Consider the following 20,601-nt stretch of genomic DNA (forward strand, 5'->3'; position numbering starts at 1 on the left):
GTTTGGTAAACTCTCTAAAGAGAAAGAACAAGAGTAATTTGTCTGCAAGGGAACGATGGAAGAAATCTGGACTTGCGCTTAGAAATATATCGCTGAAAACTTGGATTTAGACAAGAGGAGAGGACTAAGAACAGCTTTGAGCGTGTAAAAACAAGAAAATGGCGTGAAAAGAAATCTGAAAATATTCAGTTGGTTAAAGAGAAATATATCTGCAAGGGTCTGAAAGTTTTAAAGATGAATCTGTTATGCCAAGGTCAAAGTCATTTCTGAAGATATTTTGGATTGGAAAGGAAATGGCAGTAACAGAGTAAGTCAAGGTGGGTTGAAAAGTTCAAAAAGTTTTGATGCATCATCAAGTGATGCTTGGCCTGAGAGTTAACTGACACTTGTAAGTCGACTTCTGATTGTCGGCTGATAACACTTAACAAATCAGAGTTCAGATAATAATATTTGGACCAATCAAAAGTGTCGAGGCACACAGACACAAAATCCAACTAATTGTAAGTGTCAGAAAGGAGCAAAGGCTAAAAAAGCACATGAATGCAAGCATAAATCAAAATCACATAGACATTTGAAACAGCAAAAGTCAAATAAAGAGTCTACAAAGAATGACTGTTTAAAATCAGACCAATCGAAGAAGAAAACAGGGCTAGACAAAGAGAAATGGATCGGAATTCTTGATAATGAAATACCATCATCATCAGATGGAGAGGAAGAATTTGAATATGTTTTAGGTAAGGTACATAGGGTTTAAAACAAACTACATTGTATAAGGTTGGTAAAAAAAATCCAGCTCAAAATGTGGTCAATACTGGTTAATAGTTCTATTTTAGTCTTAAATTACTGCCAATCCATTTTGGATTTGCCAGCTTTTTATATTGTACTTTATGTAAATTAATATCATATTAAGACTTTTCCAGTATGTCATGTATGTAGAAAGTTAACATAAACAAAAAAGTGTATTATTAGTAACAGTTACTTTGCAGAATTTTTAAGATATAAATATGCAGACATCAAGCTTACCTCAATAGGATGAGCATCGAATTTGTAATCTCAGTGAATCAGATTAATCCCCAATTTTGTTGTGTCGCCTCTACGGAGTAGTGGCGACATATAGAGATCACTTCTCCGTCGTCTGTCCGTCCGTCTGCCTGTCTGTCTGTCTGTCTGTCCGTCACAAAACTTGTCCGGACTACTCCTCATAAACTACTGGTGCAATTTCATCCAAACTTTACAGGAATGATCAGTACCAAGTCTAGTTGTGCATATTGTCAGCATTTTCCGGTTCAATGATTTTTGTCAGAGTTATGGCCCTTTAATAATTTTTATTTTTAAAGTTTGTCCGGAGTACTTCTCTTATACCACTAATGCAATTTCAATGAAACTTTACAGAATTGATCTGTAGCTCAAGTCCTTGGGCATATTGCACGGGTTTTCCGGTTGAATGATTTTTGGCCGAGTTATTGCCCTTTGATAAAAAAGGTGTTTTTTTCTGTGTGTTGCCAGATACACAAATGCTTGTCCGGACTACTCCTCATAAACTACTGGTGCAATTTTATCCAAACTTTACAGGAATGATCAGTACCAATTCTATTTGTGCACTGTCCGTCGGTCTGTCTGTCTGTCACAAAACTTGTCCCAACATGAAATTGGCCATCATAAGGCGACACATGTGATCACTGATCACTCTTGTTTTAAAAGGAATTTGGAAATCTTGAACTTAATCAAGAGGTATCGAATTTAAAAACAGATATGTTATTTTTAGCTCGACTTTTTGAAGAATATGAGAGCTATTGTAGTCGCCCCGGCGTCCGCGTCTGCGCTGGTTAAAGTTTTTTGTAAAGTCAAATATCTCAATTGTTGCTTGAGATATTCAGTTGAAACTTACAGTACTTATTTATAGTAACAAGGTTCATCAGATTGACAAGTTGGATAACTCCGCCTACAATATTGACAGAATTATGCCCCTTTTTAACTTATAAATTTTGGTTAAATTTTTTTGTAAAGTCAAATATCTCAATTATTGCTTTCAAGAGATATTCAATTGAAATTTACAATACTTTTTTATAGTAACAATGTACATCAGTTTGCAAAATTGCATAACTCTGCCTGCAGAATAATTTGCCCCTTTGAAACTTAGAAATTTTGGTTAAAGGTTAAAGGTCTTCAAAGATATTTACTTGAAATTTTACACATGTACTTAGGGTCATAATTGGAGGGTCATAATTGTATGTCACTGACCAAATTCCATAACCTCTATCTTGCATTTAGGCTGATTCATCTCCCCTTTTCTACTTAGTCTCTTGGTTAATGTTTACATGCAAGTTTTACATATCTCAATAACTATTAAAGATATTTATTTAAAACTTCACATATGCATTCAGGGTCATAATTGTAGGTCACTGACCAAGATCCATAATTCTATCTTGCATTTAGGCTGATTTTCTCCCCTTTTTCAACTTAGAAATTCATGGTAAAGTTTTGCTTGTAAGCTGTTATCTCCATAAATACTGAAGGGTTTGTGCCTTTTTTGGGACAATTTTATGCATTCATAATAATACAGCAGTGATTTACTTGATAAAACATCTTAATAACAAGCCTTTGTACCTTTTCAGTCAATTTTATGTATTATTAGGTAATTAGCATTATTATACTCAATAAAACACCCTTGTGACACCCTTTTTGAATAGTCGAGCCAATACTGTCCTCCGACAGTTCTTGTTTATGTTATACTTCCACAAGTAACAGAGAATACTAAATAAATCTTCATGTTAAGAATGTTTGTTTGCAACCCTATATGATTTCATAAATGAAAAATATGGTGATTTTTTAGCAAAAATATCATATCTTTAAATTAATTAAATGCATATCTTCTATTGTACAAACAAATTATTTACTTTACGAACTTGTATGAGTAAAGTCTCAGCAAGTTAAAAATGAATTAAAAAAAGCGAGTTATAAAAAAACTGCTGAGAAAGTAAATGAAGTGATTTGTAAAATATCTATATCCCTTCATGAAGAAAACCATCTGACATGAGTATGTTTTGGCCATTTGAATTAGTTAGCAGCAATTTCTAAAGAAGTGAACATTTATTCCTTTCCAAGGTATAATGTGCCTTCACCTGCTGAGGCCTTGAATGACCTGTTAAATTGTACTTGAATATTTTTTTTTCTAGATCCAGAGTATGGTGAAATAGTAAGAAGAGCCAAATCAAGGAAACCACGGTCTTCTAGTGGTCAAAGTAATTCCAAGAACACAGATACAGGTATTTGGTATTTTTATTAATGAAAAAAAAATTGATGGTCAAAGCAGGTTAATTAACATTAATTAAATGGCGGCTTTACCGAGTGGTTAACACTTTAGACTAGTAATCTAAGGACTGCGGTTGCCTTTGGTTCAAACCCTGCCGGTGTCAAGTCGTTGTTTGTCGTTTCCTTAAGCAAGAAACTTTTAAATCCATTGCTTAGTAATGGTTGGTTCCAGGAATATATGCGAGAGTGTTTTAATAAGCTTATTACATTCAAACTAAAAAAGATTACTCATTAGTATAAACTATAAACTAATTTAATTAACACAGGTACAGTCTTCAAAAATATATAATTATTAAAAATTCTGATAGTCCCAGGACCACAGGTACCTGTATTGAATATTTAAAGTAAAAAAAAAATATTTTAGAACCTGGTGATTAAAGCAATTCCCAGAACATAAATAACGGTATTAGATATATTTACATGCCAGAAAACTGAAAAATTTCAGCATATAATCATGTTATGCACCTGGTCGTTAGTCTGTCCAGCCGTCTGTTAGCAGGTTTTTTGTGCCTGGTCTGTATCTTTTGATCTGCCAGATGGAAGAAAATTTGAAACTATTTGGCAGAAATGTTAACCATAATGGAGACAATATGCAGAGCACAGGTTTGTGTTTTTTTGGATCAAGGTCATAGTCCTAATGTATTAATTTCAAAGTTTTGTATATTTTAAACTGATGGAAGGAAATTAAAACTATTTGGAAGAAATCTGAATATTACTTAGACGATGTGGAGAGCAGTTTTGGACTGCCACAGATCAAGGTCACACTGACCCATTCAAACTCCTTAATATATAAGTTTATATATTACAAAGGGAGATAACAATGTATGTCTATCTATATATTACTATTAGTATGTTACCTCCCTTTATTCATTAATATCTATTACTGCAACATGTTTTTTTGTTGTTTTTTTTATCAAACTATATATTTTTAGTGTTTTCTGTTAAGAGTATTATTATTGAGGCTCGCATAATATAATTTTATTCAACTCGTGCAATAAATTCAGTATTGAACTTGCCCTCATTCAATATCCTCTATTCAATGTATTAACTCATCAAATTTATTTTGACGCATTATTTAGGTTCAAGAGGTAGTCAAGAAATAAGAGAATCGACATACGAGGCCTTGTTAACTCTACATCATGCTATCCCATACCTTCCCGAGAGTTTTAGAAACAGGCTCCAAAGTACGTCTGCTGACCAGGGGCAGACAAGTTATGATACCACTAATTCCAATAGTTCAGGGGAGGTCACTCTAAACAATACAGGGGAGGTCACTCTTAACAATTCAAAGGTGAAAGCATCAAGGGAAAAAAATACTGAATTAGGTTATTCAATAACTGGAGACAAACATTTACAGTCATCTAAAAATAGTTTGGTAGAAAAACGAAAACAAACCCAAAGAGATGAAAAGAACCTTAAGAAATTTAATAAAGACAAAAGTAATTGGAAAAGAAGGCTTGAGGAAAGTGATCAAAGTGGTATTGATAAAAGATATGAGTCGTATGATATGGTAGAAGATTTTGAGAATACCTTGGAGGACCCGTTTAATGTGAAATCCGATTCAAAAATAGATCTATGTTCTGGCTTGATGGATTTAGTAAGAGAGATCGACATTCCATTTATAGATGAAGACGGTGAAACTAAATTTGATAACATTGGAAAGGAGAGGAGCGCTAGACAAAGGGATGTTACAGACAAATATAGTGGTGTTATGCCTGATATATGTGATACAAGTGGATTTAGCCCTGACGTAAGAATACCTCTGAATTGCCATGTAGGGACCAGTGCCAGTGATAATTCAGAAAGACTTAGTAGAAACTGTATTGGAATGCTGAACTGTAGTTCAGGAACAAGGGAAGCCAGGACCAATCTGGTTGAAAATAAAGATTTTTACGGGAATATAGTTGGTTCCCCAGAGACAAGTTTTGAAGATGACCCAGATTACCCGGGCATGAGGACACTAAATGACAGTTTTAACCGTCTCCTTGGCGATGATGATACTGACACAAGTGTAAGCTATAAAATCCTTTATTTTACTCCATCTCCCTGAAATTTTCAAATAAAGCATACTGTAAAAGCTGATATTTCGCTCGCAAAATTTAAAATTTCAGACATTTCACGTGAGGAAATATTAGTGAATCATGCAATTTCCAAAGGGTAGAATTTAATGACAGATTGATTGATATTTATGCTAGAGGAAATTTTAGCAATTTTTGTCAAATTGCGAAAAATACACCAATATTTCTGCATCATTAACTTAACCAATTATACAATAAATAGTGGCTCCATTCTTCCTAACTACACTGCATTATACTTACTTATATTAAGTTATAATTTCTCTTAACTCCATTAATCCATGTACATGAATTATTATCAGTGCATGAATTATAGCTGTTAAGGGGACATCTGTGGCCGAGTGGTTAAAGTCATTGACTTATTTTCTATAAAGTTTAAGTCAAATTTTACAATAAGAAATGAATGCATATATTTTTAATTATTACGTATAATATGCACACATATTTGCGGACATATTTTACATATTCTTCGATGTTTAAAAATTGTTTTATTTGCATAATTATGTTTTGCATAATAATATATAATTTCACTGAGTGTGGTAAACCACTTTGATCACAACATACAGGATCTTTAATTAAAATTTTCTTTTATTTTCTCTTTAGACTGACAGTTCTGTACTGCCAAATTTCATGCAAAGGTCATCTAGGTCAGATGAATCTGGGTCAAGGTCAAAGTCATCAGATGATAGCATAGAGGCAGATGATGAGTTTGAGTGTGAATGTGAACATTGTCAGTTGCTACGGCAACACAGTTATGGCACCAGTAACCTTGACCTTTTGCCACCAAGGTTATACACAGAGGATATGGGATTTCCATATGACCTAGAAAGTTCAGCTTCAGGTCAAACTGATACGGAGTCTAGTACAGGTTTCAGGTATGTTTAGTGTTTAGTTTTTATCAGTCCAAGAGAGAAGGAATCATGGGAGGGAGATGAGGGTGATGGGAGATGTAGTTGTTGGGTACAAAGATATTAGTTAAGGCATCTTGGAAGGGAAAATTTGGAAGCAAAAAGGTACATCGTTTTAAAATAAGTTGGGAACAAATATGGATTTGTAAGTTGGAATATTGGTTTTAGATATTTGAATATAGATGTACTAGTATCCAATATTAATTTTCAAGAAGTTTTGCTGAATCAAACTTGTCTGCTTTCTCTTACATCATGTCCAAAAATGTTAGTGTTTAATTACTGTTCAATAGAATTAGAATATCCAATGTCTAAAGTTTAAAATAATTAATTGTTGAAAGTTGACTACAGTGATTTTATTTTGCTTATTGAATGAATATCAACATTTATATATGTGGCCAACAAAATTTGACTTTGACTTATATTTTTTAACTTGTCAGTATGATATTTAAATATAGTGAATTTTAGGGATGGTAACAAATACCAAAACTAATACTCGAGTACTCTGTCATTTTTCCGATTGAGTACTTGGTTACTCGGATGATTTCCAATGATCTTCAAAGTTTTATCACACAATATCAACACCGTCTGCATCCTACTTTCGATTTCTATTTAAATTCATAGAATTCGTAACTATAAATAGGACTGAAAGGGAGGTCACTTGGAATAACCAATAAACAAATTAATTAAAATTAAATTAACAACAATATATTCTACAATGTTTCAGTTCATGCACAATTTAAGGTAATTTAATATCATAAGAGGTTGAGTGATGTAAGTGACATAGGTGTCTAATCCCATGCGCGTGTCAAACTGTTCATTGCCTGATTAATTTATAAATTATCATTTTGTACTTTGCAAGGATCTTTATTTTCACAGGAGGACTTTTGTTTGCCCTGTCATTTTTAAGGGAGGGTTTTTGTCCTTCACTCCATTCTAACAGATGTATACCCATTACCCCTGATATTGTTTCAGTCGTAAACATTTATATACATGATTTATGTATATATTTTTCAGATCAGCCATGTTTCTAGAGGACTACGACTTTCTGCTGGACAGATCTAATAATGAGCTTGACTGGTTAATTGTTGATAGTCGACCATTGTCATTGATGTTAGAGGTAAGCATCGATCTAGGTTCAAGGTTAAGGTCACTGTTACTTAAAATAGAAATGTTTGTCACTTTTTAGAGCCTATACATGTAACTCTTGCATGGATTATGACAGAGTTATATAGTCCTTTGTGTAGTAACTGTCAATGTTTTGCATGCAACATCAATCTTCAAAACTAGGGAAAGCGTTCACATTTTTTCAGGATCATGGCTTTAGGCTATGGTTAAAATTTTGAAACTCTGGCATAGATTTATACTAAATTATGGCCTGTTTTTACTTGAATTTAACTTGTCTTGTACTGCTTAAGTTTTAAAGCTGGTTGGGGCGTGACCTGTAAGCTGTCCAGGTAATAGAGGGTTGAAATAGATTTTTCCTTTTGCAATAAGTAGCTCCTTAAAGGACCTATGCTGAGGAAACCTAAAATTAGAAATTTTACGTACATGTAGATCAACTGGGACACATAAATGACACAAAGTGACTTAAATGGAAAGATATTTAAAGCTGCATTTTATAAATATGTTAAAATATTTCTACATAGGCCAAAAAGTAAACATCTTACACAATATACTGTTACATTATCATATTTAATCATCAGGACGTGATACAGCAGATGTTGGCAGTACAACCCGAGTTATTGAGTGAACAGGCCGCGCCACCGGCCCCACAGATTGTGATAGAAAACCTACCCACAATTCCTCTTACTTTATCCCATATTGGTAAGTGGTTAATACATGATTGTATGAGTGCACATATTATCAATATAAAGATTTTCAAGATTTTTATAGATATAGATAGCCCTCTGGCACTTAAACATTTACAACATATACATTGTATATACAAAGAGGGATACAGACATGTATACATACAAAATTAACAATATTTCAGTATTCATTGAAAAATATCTAAGTTACTATGTCTTTTATCTAATGCATAGAACAGGTAATATCAGTATATACTTGCAGTTTTTGGCTGACAAATTGCTTTAAAGGAATCTTTGGCTCAGAAGGGTATGGAGTTTAATTTTATTTGATGGCATGAAAATGGCTGTAGTGTCTTATGGTGGGTTTGAATCCCATATAGAGCAAGATTATTGTCCAAAACATTGTCTTACAAATTATGTGGGGCGTCTGTGGTTAAGGTTGTTTACTTTAAATCTCTAGCTCCTCACGGCTATGCCTTTGAGCCCTGTCAGGGACTTCTTAGATTCTTTCATATGAGGAAGCTATTCAGCTAGCTTACAGAATATCAGTGGTTCTACTCAGGTGCCTGTTTATGTCTGAAGTAATGCCTGGAGGGAAGCCTTAGGCCTTCCTTCACCAATAAAGTTTGGAAGTTACCATATGACCTTTAGTTAGTGTTAGCGCAACATAACCCCCCCCCCCCCCCCCCCCCCCCCCCCCCCCCCCCCCCCCCCCCCCCCCCCCAAAAAAAAAATAAAAATAAAAAATATAAATTGAGGATTCCATAACCCCTCCTCACTTCTTGGTAAACATAATTGACCATGGGTAAACAGGTAAAAAGCGAAATTGAGGCGACTAGCTATCATGACTGGCATAAAAGGGGGATAAAAGTGGGGATTATGTAAGCCCCAACTGTCCCTGTTATACTGAGATGATCAGCAACCCAAATCTTTAAGATAATAGTAAACCCATAATACCTATTAATGAGTAACTGTAAGGGCATGTGTTTCTATGTATTCTTAGTTAACCTTTTCAGTGTTTTTCATTAAAACATGTAAAAATCAAAAGCCAATGTTAAATATTTCATGTACTTGATTTATTCATTTTTCAGATCAACATCCATCATGTCCGATATGTCTTTGTCTATGTGAAGTAGAGGAACTGATGGACACTGTTAACCATGCCCAACATATATTCCATCCTATATGTATACAGGCTTGGCTTATCAAGGTATTTGTTGTAATTCATTTTCATAAATAATTTAATTTGAAGGATATTTTTTTCTTTGCTCTGAATGGTTTATTGGAGAATATAGATGGCGGTTTTGATGTTTTTGAAGTTTCAATGATCGCATATACCGTATTGTTTCCAATTAACGCCCTCCACCCCTCCCCCCCCCCCCCCCCCTCTATTTAGCGCCCCCAGCACTTTTTGTTTGAAAAAACTCGTACTTTACAGATTTATAATCCATAATAAAAGAGCAGTCCAAAAAATTTCAAAATATTTCTTTTTAAAAATAACAAGTAATTAGACTCCAGTAAGGTAAAATGATTAAAAAAATAAAATAATCCTGTATTATATATTAGATAATGATATTTATAAATGAATTATATCTTTAATAAACATAATTTAAAGCACGTTGTTTTTATAGAGACTAGTGTCTTTTTTCTCTCACGGCTGATATAGAAATTATATGGGATTAGTATTCAGTCCCATATGGAGATATTAGTTGTTACTGAAAAGCCGATAAGGTGGATTTACCTTCGAGGTACTACCAAAACATAAGCTTGAATTGTTTGAAAAAAAGATACTGGAAAAAACAAAACTGTACTATGTAAATAAAGTTTTTTTAAGCTCGACTTTTGGCAGAATACTTGAGCTAATGCAGTCACCCATTTGCATACATGTGAAACTCTTCCACTTTAAGCGGGAGACTCCCTCTTTTTGCAGGCATATTTTCAAAGATTTTTCTTAAAATAAGGGGTATATTCACAAATTAAAGAAATCTCCCTCTTTTTAATGTCAGAACTTCCTTCTTTGTTCAATGCAAATTCTAAAATCTCCCTCTTTTTGAAGAAAAATATCCCTCTTGATCATGAAAAAATTTCAAATATGCATTTGTCAGTGTTCTGTGTGGGCGTCTCTGAGGTTAAGTTTTTACGTGTAAGCTAGTTTCTCAATCACAACTGAGGAGAATAGATTGAAACTTCATAAGTTTGTTTTCTGTGATTATCTAACATTATTGGCACAAGTCCTTTAACTCTGATTTTCTTTTTGCACATTTAGCCCCTTAAAATTAATACATTTGGTGGTTGTCTTGGTTGTTTTCACAACGGATCATGGCAGTTAGCCGCATTGAATTCACCAGAGCGCAGTTTAGCCACTTTGCATCGTTTCATAGGCAGGCTGTTCAAGCAGTATACCAGTACTAATTGCCTTCACTTTTGCAAGAAACTAAACTTAAGTATATGCCAGAAGCAGAAGTACAGTGAAGATTTCTGATCAATCCAAAATGAAAGAGACTTGCACCATCTGGAAATCAAACCCAGGTGACCCAATTCGGACAGTCCAAAAGCTTTACCTTTTACTTGAGCCTAACCAGACAGATTCTAATACCATTATTAAGAAAATATAGGCATGTGTAAGTTTTTTATGCTGTTTAAGATAAAACAAATAGTTATACTTCAGTCTTGTGTTAGAACTTTTGGTTATTTTTCTTTTATTTATTTTCAGTCAGGGACTTGCCCTGTGTGTAGAGCCAAACTTAACAAATATTTCTACAACATGAAGTTCTACCATGGTGGAGACTTTTTTTTTCAAGTGACTTACGTTTCAGTGTTATAAATTAAGCAGGTCATTTGGAACTACCAAGTGTCATTCCTCAGAGAAACAACGTAACATGACAGTCTGCGTATGTGCAAAACACGGTGTAATATTAAAACATGTAAACATTTTCTAGAACTGGTTAAAGGTAAAATGTAAAGATGGACCATTGATAAAGTGATAAGTTTCTCATCTCTTACAACAATATTACAGGATGTACAATTGTTATTTGAGCCGTGTCACGACCAAAACCAACATAATGGGTTTGGCGACCAGCATGGATCCAGGACCAGCCTGATCAGGAGTCATGCTGGTTCGCTTATGAAACCCTATAACAAGTAGAGAAGTGATAACGAAACAGCATGGATCCTGCATCAGGACTGCGCATATGCAAACCCATTATGTTGGTTTTGTTCATGACACGGGCTCATTTCATTTATAAAGTATGTTTTACAGGAGTGTGGAAGATGCCAACTTGTTCATTTTTCTAAAAATCTAAAGAAAATTTATTAAATGATTTTTCACAACATAGTCATGAAAAATGTTACCGGTGTGTACCCGATAGTAAAATGTTTGTTTTCCTTCATCAGAAAAGCTGAGTTTTTTATTTTGAACTTTAAAGTAGTCTTTACTGTAATCTTCCGCCAAAAAAAATATAACATCATCCAATAAAGAAGCAAAATCGGATATTTCCAGATTATTTTTTTTCAAAATCTTGGGTATTATTTTATAATCACTTAATCCTTTATTGCTATTAACTGACTTCCAGTTATAAATCGGTTAAAATTATTGAATACCAGTGATTGTGAAAATTAACGCTTCCGGAAATTACCAATTTATTAACGATAGGTTGGCTGATGTTTAGAAATTTTTTGGCAGAAAAGCATTACAGTAAACTTATACCTTCATCAATGCCATCTTAAGGTGTCTATTTAAGACAGTTTATAAAGTTGTTGCTTCAGCAGAAATTAAATGTAGTTGGCATGACTTTGAGACGCGCCATGACAAAAACCAAACATAGTGTGTTTGCGAACAGCATTGATCCAGGTCAAAGTCTGCGCCATCCGCGCAGTCTGAGTCAGGATCCATTCTGTTCGCGGTTGCAAACCCTATAACAAGTAGAGAAACTGAAATCGAACAGCATGATCCTGATCAGAACTGCGCGGATGCGCAGGCTGGTCCTGGATCCAATGCTGGTCGCAAACCCATTATGTTGGTTTTGTCATGACACGGTTCGCTTAATTCAAACACCCCCTCCTTACCCTCCGAAACCCCTTTTCCCCACACCCTTTAACAACATACCCCCATCCTGTAAAACATGTGCTCAACATGGACATTTGTGTGTAGTACTTTTGTTGTTATGTCTGTTGATAAAAAATGTTTTTTAATAATTAATTTTTTGTTATATAATATTTGTATAGTAACCAAACACATGTTTTGTAAGGTAATGACCGATGCTGAGAAACTAGACATGGTAATGATATATGTCAGAAAAATACAAGAAAAAACTGGCATACTGCAAATCAGGTTTTAATTCTTTATAAATTAAAAACACATAGAAAGTTGGATACATGTATTAGACATTAATGTGAATATATTTAAAGGCATACTTTAGCATATTGTCACCTTTGGCAATAACTGATTAAACTACTTAATAAATTTAGAAAGGACTTTTTACGTTATTGCACTAAGGTGATGGATCAATTTGTTTATTAAAGGTTCCATCACATACAGTAAACTTTACTATGAACAAATTTTGGTACGCCCTTACAGTTAAAATTCAGTAGTTACGCCCTGAGTGGCGGCATGGCCAAGTGTCTTATAATGTTCAGACTGGAAATCTAAGGATTACTGCCGTGTCATTTCCTTAAAAACGGGATAAGTAAACCTTTTTAGATGAAAGTATTATTTGGAGTACAGTATCTGGAGTTTACCAGAATATAATTATAATGATTTTTTTTTGGTTCTAAATCAACTTTTTTTTAAATTTTGTTGATTATTTAATTTTTTTTTTTTTCAATAAAATTTTTTTAAAAAAAATTCCACCTTTTTTTTTCCTTTAATGTTATATTTTCCATGTGGTATTCCATATGCTCGCATTGGTGATTCCCATATGCTCTCATGTGGTGATTTCCATATGCTCGCATGTGGTGATTCCATATGCTCGCATTGGTGATTCCATATGCTCCATGTGTGATTCCATATGCTTCCCATGGTGATTCCATATGCTCACATGAGTAATTCCATATCTCGTATGTGCGTGATTCATATGCTCGCATGTGGTGATTCCATATGCTCGCATGTGGTGGATTTCCATATGCTCGCATGGTGATTCCATATGCTCGCATGTGGTGATTCCAATCTCACCATGTGGTAATTCCATATCTCGCATGTGGTGGATTCTATATGTCGCATGGTGGTGATTCCATGATGCTCGCATGTGTGATTTCCATATGCTTGCATGTGTGTAATTCCATATGCTCCATATGTTACGGTAATCCATATGCTGCATGTGGTATGTCCAATGCTCGCCATGTGGTAATTCCCATATGCTCGCATGTGGTAATTCCATATGCTTGCATGTGTTAATTCCAATTGCTCGCATGTGGTTTAATTCCATTATGCTCGCATGTGGTAATATCCATATGCTCGCATGTGGTGATTCCATATGCTCGCATGTGCGTGATTCATATGCTCGCATTGTGCGTTAATTCTTGCATGTGGTAATTTCCATATGCTCATATGTGGTTAATTCCATATGCTTCCATATGTAGGTAATTCATATGCTTGCATGTGGTGACTTCTATATGCTCGCATGTTCGTTATCCATTATGCTCACATGGATGTAATTCCATATGCTCACATGTTGAATTCCATATGCTCCACATGTGAGTAATTCCAATGCTCGCATGTTGGTGATTCCATATGCTTGCATGTGGTAATTCGCATATGCTTGCCATTGTGTTTAATTCCATATGCTTGCAGTGTGGTAATTCCATATGCTCATATGTGGTAATTCCATATGCTTGCATGTGGTGATTCCATTTGCTTGCATGTGGTTGATTCCCATATGCTCACATGTGTATATGGTTTTATATGTGGCTATACACCAAAAAGGCTTTACATTTATATTCAGAATGCAGCCTCTTGTTCTCAAAATATCAAACATGCAGCGTGTTTTCATAAACGAAGAAAACATGCTATTAAAAAACAACACGTAATATAATCTAAAAGGTGAAAGAAGTGTTTCAGAAAAAAGCTTAGTAGGTTTTGGGTTGATTTTTGCGATGGGACCAACTTGGTTGGACCAAAAAGGTCCCATTTTGCTATTCATATCTGAAATGAAGTATAATAACAAATGCAAAATTTGGTGAGAAAAAATACGGAACAACTCCTAATAATGAGTACTTATAGTGCTTGCTATACAAAATAAAAGATGTTCAAGTAGACATTCTAAGGACATTTTTGTTTTAACTAGTAATCAAATAAAAGGGAAATAAATACAGGTACTTTATTTTCTTTTGTCACATACCTGGAAAGCATGCAGGATACGTTATTTGACCTGGGTGGACAGAAGCTGTGAAACCTGTACGTTATTTGACCTTTGTAAACAGAGCTAGTGGTGACATGGTCAAAGGTGCTAGTAGCATTGATTGACCTAAAATATTGTTTAAACTTGTTATTTTAAGTAAATAAACAAGAACACCGAGACCGGAAACATATCCATAATTTTCCGTACTCGTCTTGTAAACAATATAACAGTAAAAAAATATTTTTATTTTTTTATTTTTTTAATATAATGGATATTTAATTGCATAAAATAACAAGGTTAACACATTTTAGGTGAAATAATGTCAATAGCAACCTTTAGACATGGTGAGAAAAATGGTAACCATTTAAACGGCACCTAATAACTGTGTTAAACGTCTTTTAACGACAGTTCTAAACACAAATCCGTAGCGTTCCAACACTTACTTTGTTTCTTTATGACAAAAATATGCCAGTTTTGTTCGTATTTGTTGTTCCCTAAGTGATTTCAATATTCAAATATAACTATCTTCCGCTAGGGTCCCGTAACATATTTTGATTCAGATCTGAAAAAATACATACGTTGCCAGTACAACTGTTACAAATACAAAACAATTGTATATCTTGTTATAAAAAAACTAAAGTAATAGGATAACTTTTTCATCCCCTCGGTTACCGGTATGAATTTCTAGCCGGAATTTTAAGCTAAAAAACCGACCAAACCCGTTGTAGAAGAGCCCTTAACCAGAGCACTGTTTGTTCTGGTGGCGTTTTATATCACACCAATCACAGTAGAGGTCATTTGGCGAAACTTTCCACTTTACTGGTTGGGAAAAGACCTCAGGCGGCGGCGCTTTCCGAAGTTTCCTGCTATATTTCAGGACGGCCGTAATAAAAGCTTGACCTCAGGGACAGGAAAGTGGCCCAGAGGAGAAGCCACCCCAATGTTCCGTTAGCTAGCTGAATCAAACTCCTCACATTGACAGGAAAACTAAACCCTGTCAGGATTTGAAACTAAAGTTGTGGGGCCCAATTAGTACGAAAACACAAAAGTTTGATAAGTGATACTTGAAACATTTAAAGAACTATAGAAAGAACTCTTGTAAATTCTGTTTGACATTGTTGATTGAAGCGTGAACGGTACTAAGCAAATTACTAACGACGAAAAATTAAGGTTAAACTATTAGAAAAAAAAAAAAACCAAACAAATAGAACAAATCTGTAATTGACATTGCCCTTTGATGATTGTTGAAAACTGAATTTTGAAAAATGCCACAGACAAAATTACATTATTTGAAAAATACAAATGTCGGGAAGAAAATGTTTAAAAGGGGTTGCAATATTAGGACCTTGAATTGATATGACCGTTGACATTGTTCTCTTAAAATGAAGCCGCATTCACGACAAAACCAACGTAATGCGTTTGCGACCAGCATGGATCCAGACCAGCCTGCCGCAATTCTCTGATCAGGATTTCCATGGCTGGCTCGCCCTTACAAACCTATTACAAGTAGAGAAAACTGATAGCGAACAGCAGATCCTGAATCCGACTTCGCGGATGCGCAGGCTGGTCTGGATCCATGCTGGTCGCAAACGCATTATGTTGGTTTTGTCGTGACGCGGCTCAAATACATAAAAAGAAATGATTGGAAGATCTAACCTAAAATACAAGCATGAAAAGTCATGCAAAAGATAAATGTTCTGGTAATCTTCTTCAAGTATATAACGATTTTACGAACTTGGTGATAAAAATTATAATATAGAAACATTGTTTTCAAAGCGCTTTCAATTGATAAACGGAAGAATATGTTAATTAAAACAGAAGAAACAAAGTGTTCATGGAAATTAAATTTATTCGGAGAATAAAAAAATCACCAGGTATTTAATTTATCAAACCACAGGTCATATGATTATAATTATCATAAGGGTTTTCAATTGATAAATTTAGAGAAGAAACAAAGTGTTCATGGAAATTTGATTATTTCGGAGAATAGAAATGTACGGTTTATTTATTTAATTTATGCAGCCACAGGTCATATTATATATAATGACGTGTATAACACCATTCATGTATAGTCAAAACATGTAACCGAAATAGATTACAAAACGAACATAATTTATGTTAAGTACGCTTCATTTGTGTTTAAGACTGTGCGACAATCCTAACAATGCGGCTGAGACTTTTTGATGTCACCGCGGTGTTCCAAGTGCATACTGATAACCGCCACAATGGTATTGTTATCAAAAAATTACTTCAGTTGCTGATTTGATACAAATGTACTAAAATTGGGTATTACGAAAAATATAGAAAATAAGGCGAGAACAGCCTCTGATACATTATCCGAAATACAGTAAACTTCACTTATAGCGAACACGGTTATAACGAACTTCCGGTTATAAGGAACAATTTATTTTGGTACGAATTTTGCCCATCTTTATTTAACATAACAATATACGGTTATAGCGAACACGGTTATAAGGAATTAACCTTTTGTCAAATACAAATGTACTTAAATTGGGTATTACAAAAATTATAGAAAATAAGGCGAGAGCGGCCTGTGATTTATTATCCGAAAGAAGTCAGTTTTAACCTTTTCGTCATAGTTTGGAATCCTTAACTTAAAGCAGCATGATGCCTCCGTATTCATTTCAAATTTCACGAAAATTTTGAAAATGTATTTTAAAGTAAAATATTTTGAAGTGAACAGAAAAAAATGAATGTCGCATTGCAAATTGCACTTTTCAATTCATGTAAATTACCAAAAGAGGTCAAAAATATGCAAAAATAGTCCTTACCGCGTTAGTCACGCAGAAGAAACATGGTGATAAGTACTGCAAAATCAGTCATTTATCGCATATAACATGTAATTTTTTACTTGAATCTTTATACTTTCTTGAAATCTTTGTACATGTACGTATTTTACAAATTTGATTTTCTTGAAATAGTTATGCTTATCTGGAGGCATGCAGCTTTAAGGAATTTATAGTTTAACAAAAGTGGTAAGCCTGATTGGAAACAAGTTATTATGTGGAAATTATATAAGAGTATATAAAGGAAAGAGTCCTTTTGCAATCCTCGTTCATAGAACTTTCCACATTTACATACCTTGTGAAACAAAAGTTAACCATTTGATAACGCAAAGAAAAAAAAGTGTTTGGATATTTCTGTAGATACTAAAATGGAATATATCATGTCAGATAGGAATATGAAAACCATTCTCTAGTTAGCAAATTGATATTGCTTACGTATGCTTTCATTTCGTTGATTGCAGGGAATATACCGACGGACCATCGTTTCTTAATTATTCAGCCAATTCGGACGCTTACAACTGTTCCTTAAACCCGCGTTTGAAAAAAACGTTTGCAGGAACTTGGACAGGTAATCAATAAAAACAATCGTTTGATAAAATTAGAGATTACTATAGAATCTGCAACTCAATCAGCTGCAAATAGGTCCTTACACTTCTTCACTGCAATGGCTGTTAAACCCATCACAGACTCTGGAAAGCGTTTACTAAATTTGCCTGAAAATTAAACCAAAAAATACTCTCATTAGGACATTATCGATTTGGAACTGCCCCAAATTCATCTTCACATTCACCAAGAGCCAGATGAGTGCTTAGGAAATGCTACTTCTGCCGACGTTGAAAAGCTTCTACAGCACATGGTTTTGTCGCTTGCAAACACGGTGGAGTTTAGAAAATAAAGAACAGAAAAAGATAACGATTTACTATTTGTAATAGCACAGTACATTCTGATGGATTACTGTGCTATAAAATTTCAGCAGATATGATAAAACGTAAATTGTCAAGCTCGTTTGAAAACAGACCTCAATTACAGAACATCAAATTTCGGTAGGGAATTTTGGCCCATAGTTTCACTGAGGGCTTTCACATTTCAGGATTTCTATCCACCAGAAATTCCAGAAGGGAATTTTACAAGGGGAAAAAAACACATTCGATCTAAACACGCCAATTTTTCTATGTACGAGTCTTGCTATACAAATGCGTCGATAAAATCGAGTAGGTATATGGACATTGGGAAGGATAGGGAAAAAAATTTGTAAAGTATAAGAAATAAGTTTTTGAAAAGGTTTTCCGTTAAACCCAAACTGCCTTGCATAATTTTCGGAGAAAAAGCCTTATGCGAAATTGTATTTCCGGACGGTTTCCGCCATTGAATAAGTAAAAGTCAAACATTTATTTTTTCGGTAAAGCAAGAAATTCTTTCTTGCTTTGAGACAACGAGCATCTGCAACAAGGAAACTTTTTTCCCCCTCCAACCCGCATTGCCATTTTTCCCATTCAGTGGTTTAAAGAAAAAAGGGGAAATTTCGGGTCTTTTTTAAAACAACCACTTTCTTTCCCAAAAATTCAAAAGAAGACATGTAGCAGGGGTTTATCTTTTTTTTTAAAACCTCGCTCTTTTATGGCCCCGAAAATTTTCCCCCGGGTTTTCCCCAACCGATCAAATTTAATTTTTTTATATTATTTTAGAAATTAATTCCCCTTTTAAAAATGCATACCCTTTCGTTAAAATTTTTTTTTAGCCCAAAAATATCAAGGAAAACCTTCGTAAAAACACCACACTGAAATTTTTTCAGAAAAGGGCTCCCCTTTTTCTAAAAAAATTTCACTTATGCATTAAAGTAGTGACTTATTTCAGTGTCATCCGGATTTTATTTATAATAATATCTAAGACAGACAGGCCAAAAAAGGTAATCCATCGTTATACCCTTGCATCTTGCCTCTCTAATTTTGTAATACCCTCTATTTCTGTAATAGTCTGGTGTGCTTCAACAATTGTGTTATTTTACATCAAATGCCTTATTCTAACAATGTTAGGTATTATTTTGAACTACGAAAAATGTTTTCCATACGTTATTTTAATTCTGATGTTTTTCAAGTTTTCGTACAATTCCGTAAACGATGCGAGACAAGACATTCATAAACTAATTATTCGGGTTTTCAAAACAATACGTGAACTTAGTGTAGATTCCCAGTGTGATGTAACAAATCAAGTATACATATTACAAGAAAACGCTGGCCGTGACTGTTTTTCCAGATTTGCTATTTGTGAAAATGGAACAGTTTCTTTCCTGGCCTCTGGTCTCATGGTGTTTAATAAATTGATACAACCAGAAAATATTTATGTCAAGCACATTCATAAGACTTTTCTTAACGATGTTGCATCATTGCCTGGACAATTAACTCCAGGGTCAATGAAGTCAATCGTTTGTAATTGTCTAAAAGAAATAATGAGTATCATGTTTTTTTTGGGGGTTATAGGAATATTTGTTTCAACGTTTACAAATGAGGACGATATATCAGATTTAGTTCTAACATTTGTAACGTTCGTAACTGGGGACGCTTCATCAAAACTGATTACGTTTTGGTATCGAGGTAAGTCATTATCGTCTGATGAAGATGACATTTACTTCAAAGAATTAGTTAGAAATTATTTAACAAAACATGAAAGAAACAATTGCCTATTGAAGAATTTGATTATGATCTAACTTGTATAGGTGAGCAAGATGAAACAGATCCCGACAAGACGAGCATGCTTATTGAAAATTTAGATACGGAGGATGAAGCCTGGTATGTAGTCCCAATAAAAATGTCCGAAGAGGAGAATTTGACGGGTTCGCAGGTTGAGACTGTATAATACAGGAAATTCTGTACCACTTCCATAACCCTTGATATATTGATAAGATATATATATATCTGCCTAAAAATATAAAAGACTGCTCTCCACTCATTTTATGAAGGAAAATTCCGTTGGATATTTATAGAAATTTCCGTTAGCCACATGAGTTAGTACTCGTTTATAGAATGAAAGGGATGATGGCAAAAATGTTAACTAATTGTGACTTTCACCCGTTCACTCACTAGATACCTTGGATTCGCATACTGTCACTTTAATGTTTATTTTTCTCGCAAACTGTCTTTTTCCTCTCTTGACTTCTTTGCAATTGATTTTAATTTCCTTTTTTCTGTCCTGTTAAAAAGGAATTTAATGAAGGATATCTAAAATAGTAATTTTTTATATGAAATTGGAATCGATATAGGAAGATGTAGTAACATTTTTTAGAGACATAGATAACATCTATATATCTGCGTTCAGATTTTTATGATACTTTAGATTGTGATATTAAACGCTGAAATGTT

The 20,601-nt window shown here is 34.2% G+C and overlaps 1 protein-coding gene across 1 annotated transcript; it reads left to right on the top strand.

Annotated features, from left to right (window-relative positions):
* The first annotated feature begins 414 nt into the window (after positions 1–414).
* Positions 415–10,927, top strand: LOC132756702 (E3 ubiquitin-protein ligase Praja-2-like). The gene is made up of 8 exons (XM_060747832.1): positions 415–734; positions 3,177–3,266; positions 4,392–5,323; positions 5,991–6,262; positions 7,310–7,412; positions 7,999–8,119; positions 9,195–9,313; positions 10,817–10,927. Exons 3-8 carry the CDS (start codon positions 4,820–4,822, stop codon positions 10,925–10,927), a joined length of 1,230 nt encoding a protein of 409 aa, XP_060603815.1. The 5' UTR covers positions 415–734; positions 3,177–3,266; positions 4,392–4,819.
* The last annotated feature ends 9,674 nt before the right edge of the window (positions 10,928–20,601 follow it).

This window comes from Ruditapes philippinarum, unplaced genomic scaffold (genome assembly GCF_026571515.1).
Source record: "Ruditapes philippinarum isolate M1 unplaced genomic scaffold, ASM2657151v2 ctg1314_1_1_1_1, whole genome shotgun sequence".
Lineage (NCBI taxonomy): Eukaryota > Metazoa > Mollusca > Bivalvia > Venerida > Veneridae > Ruditapes > Ruditapes philippinarum.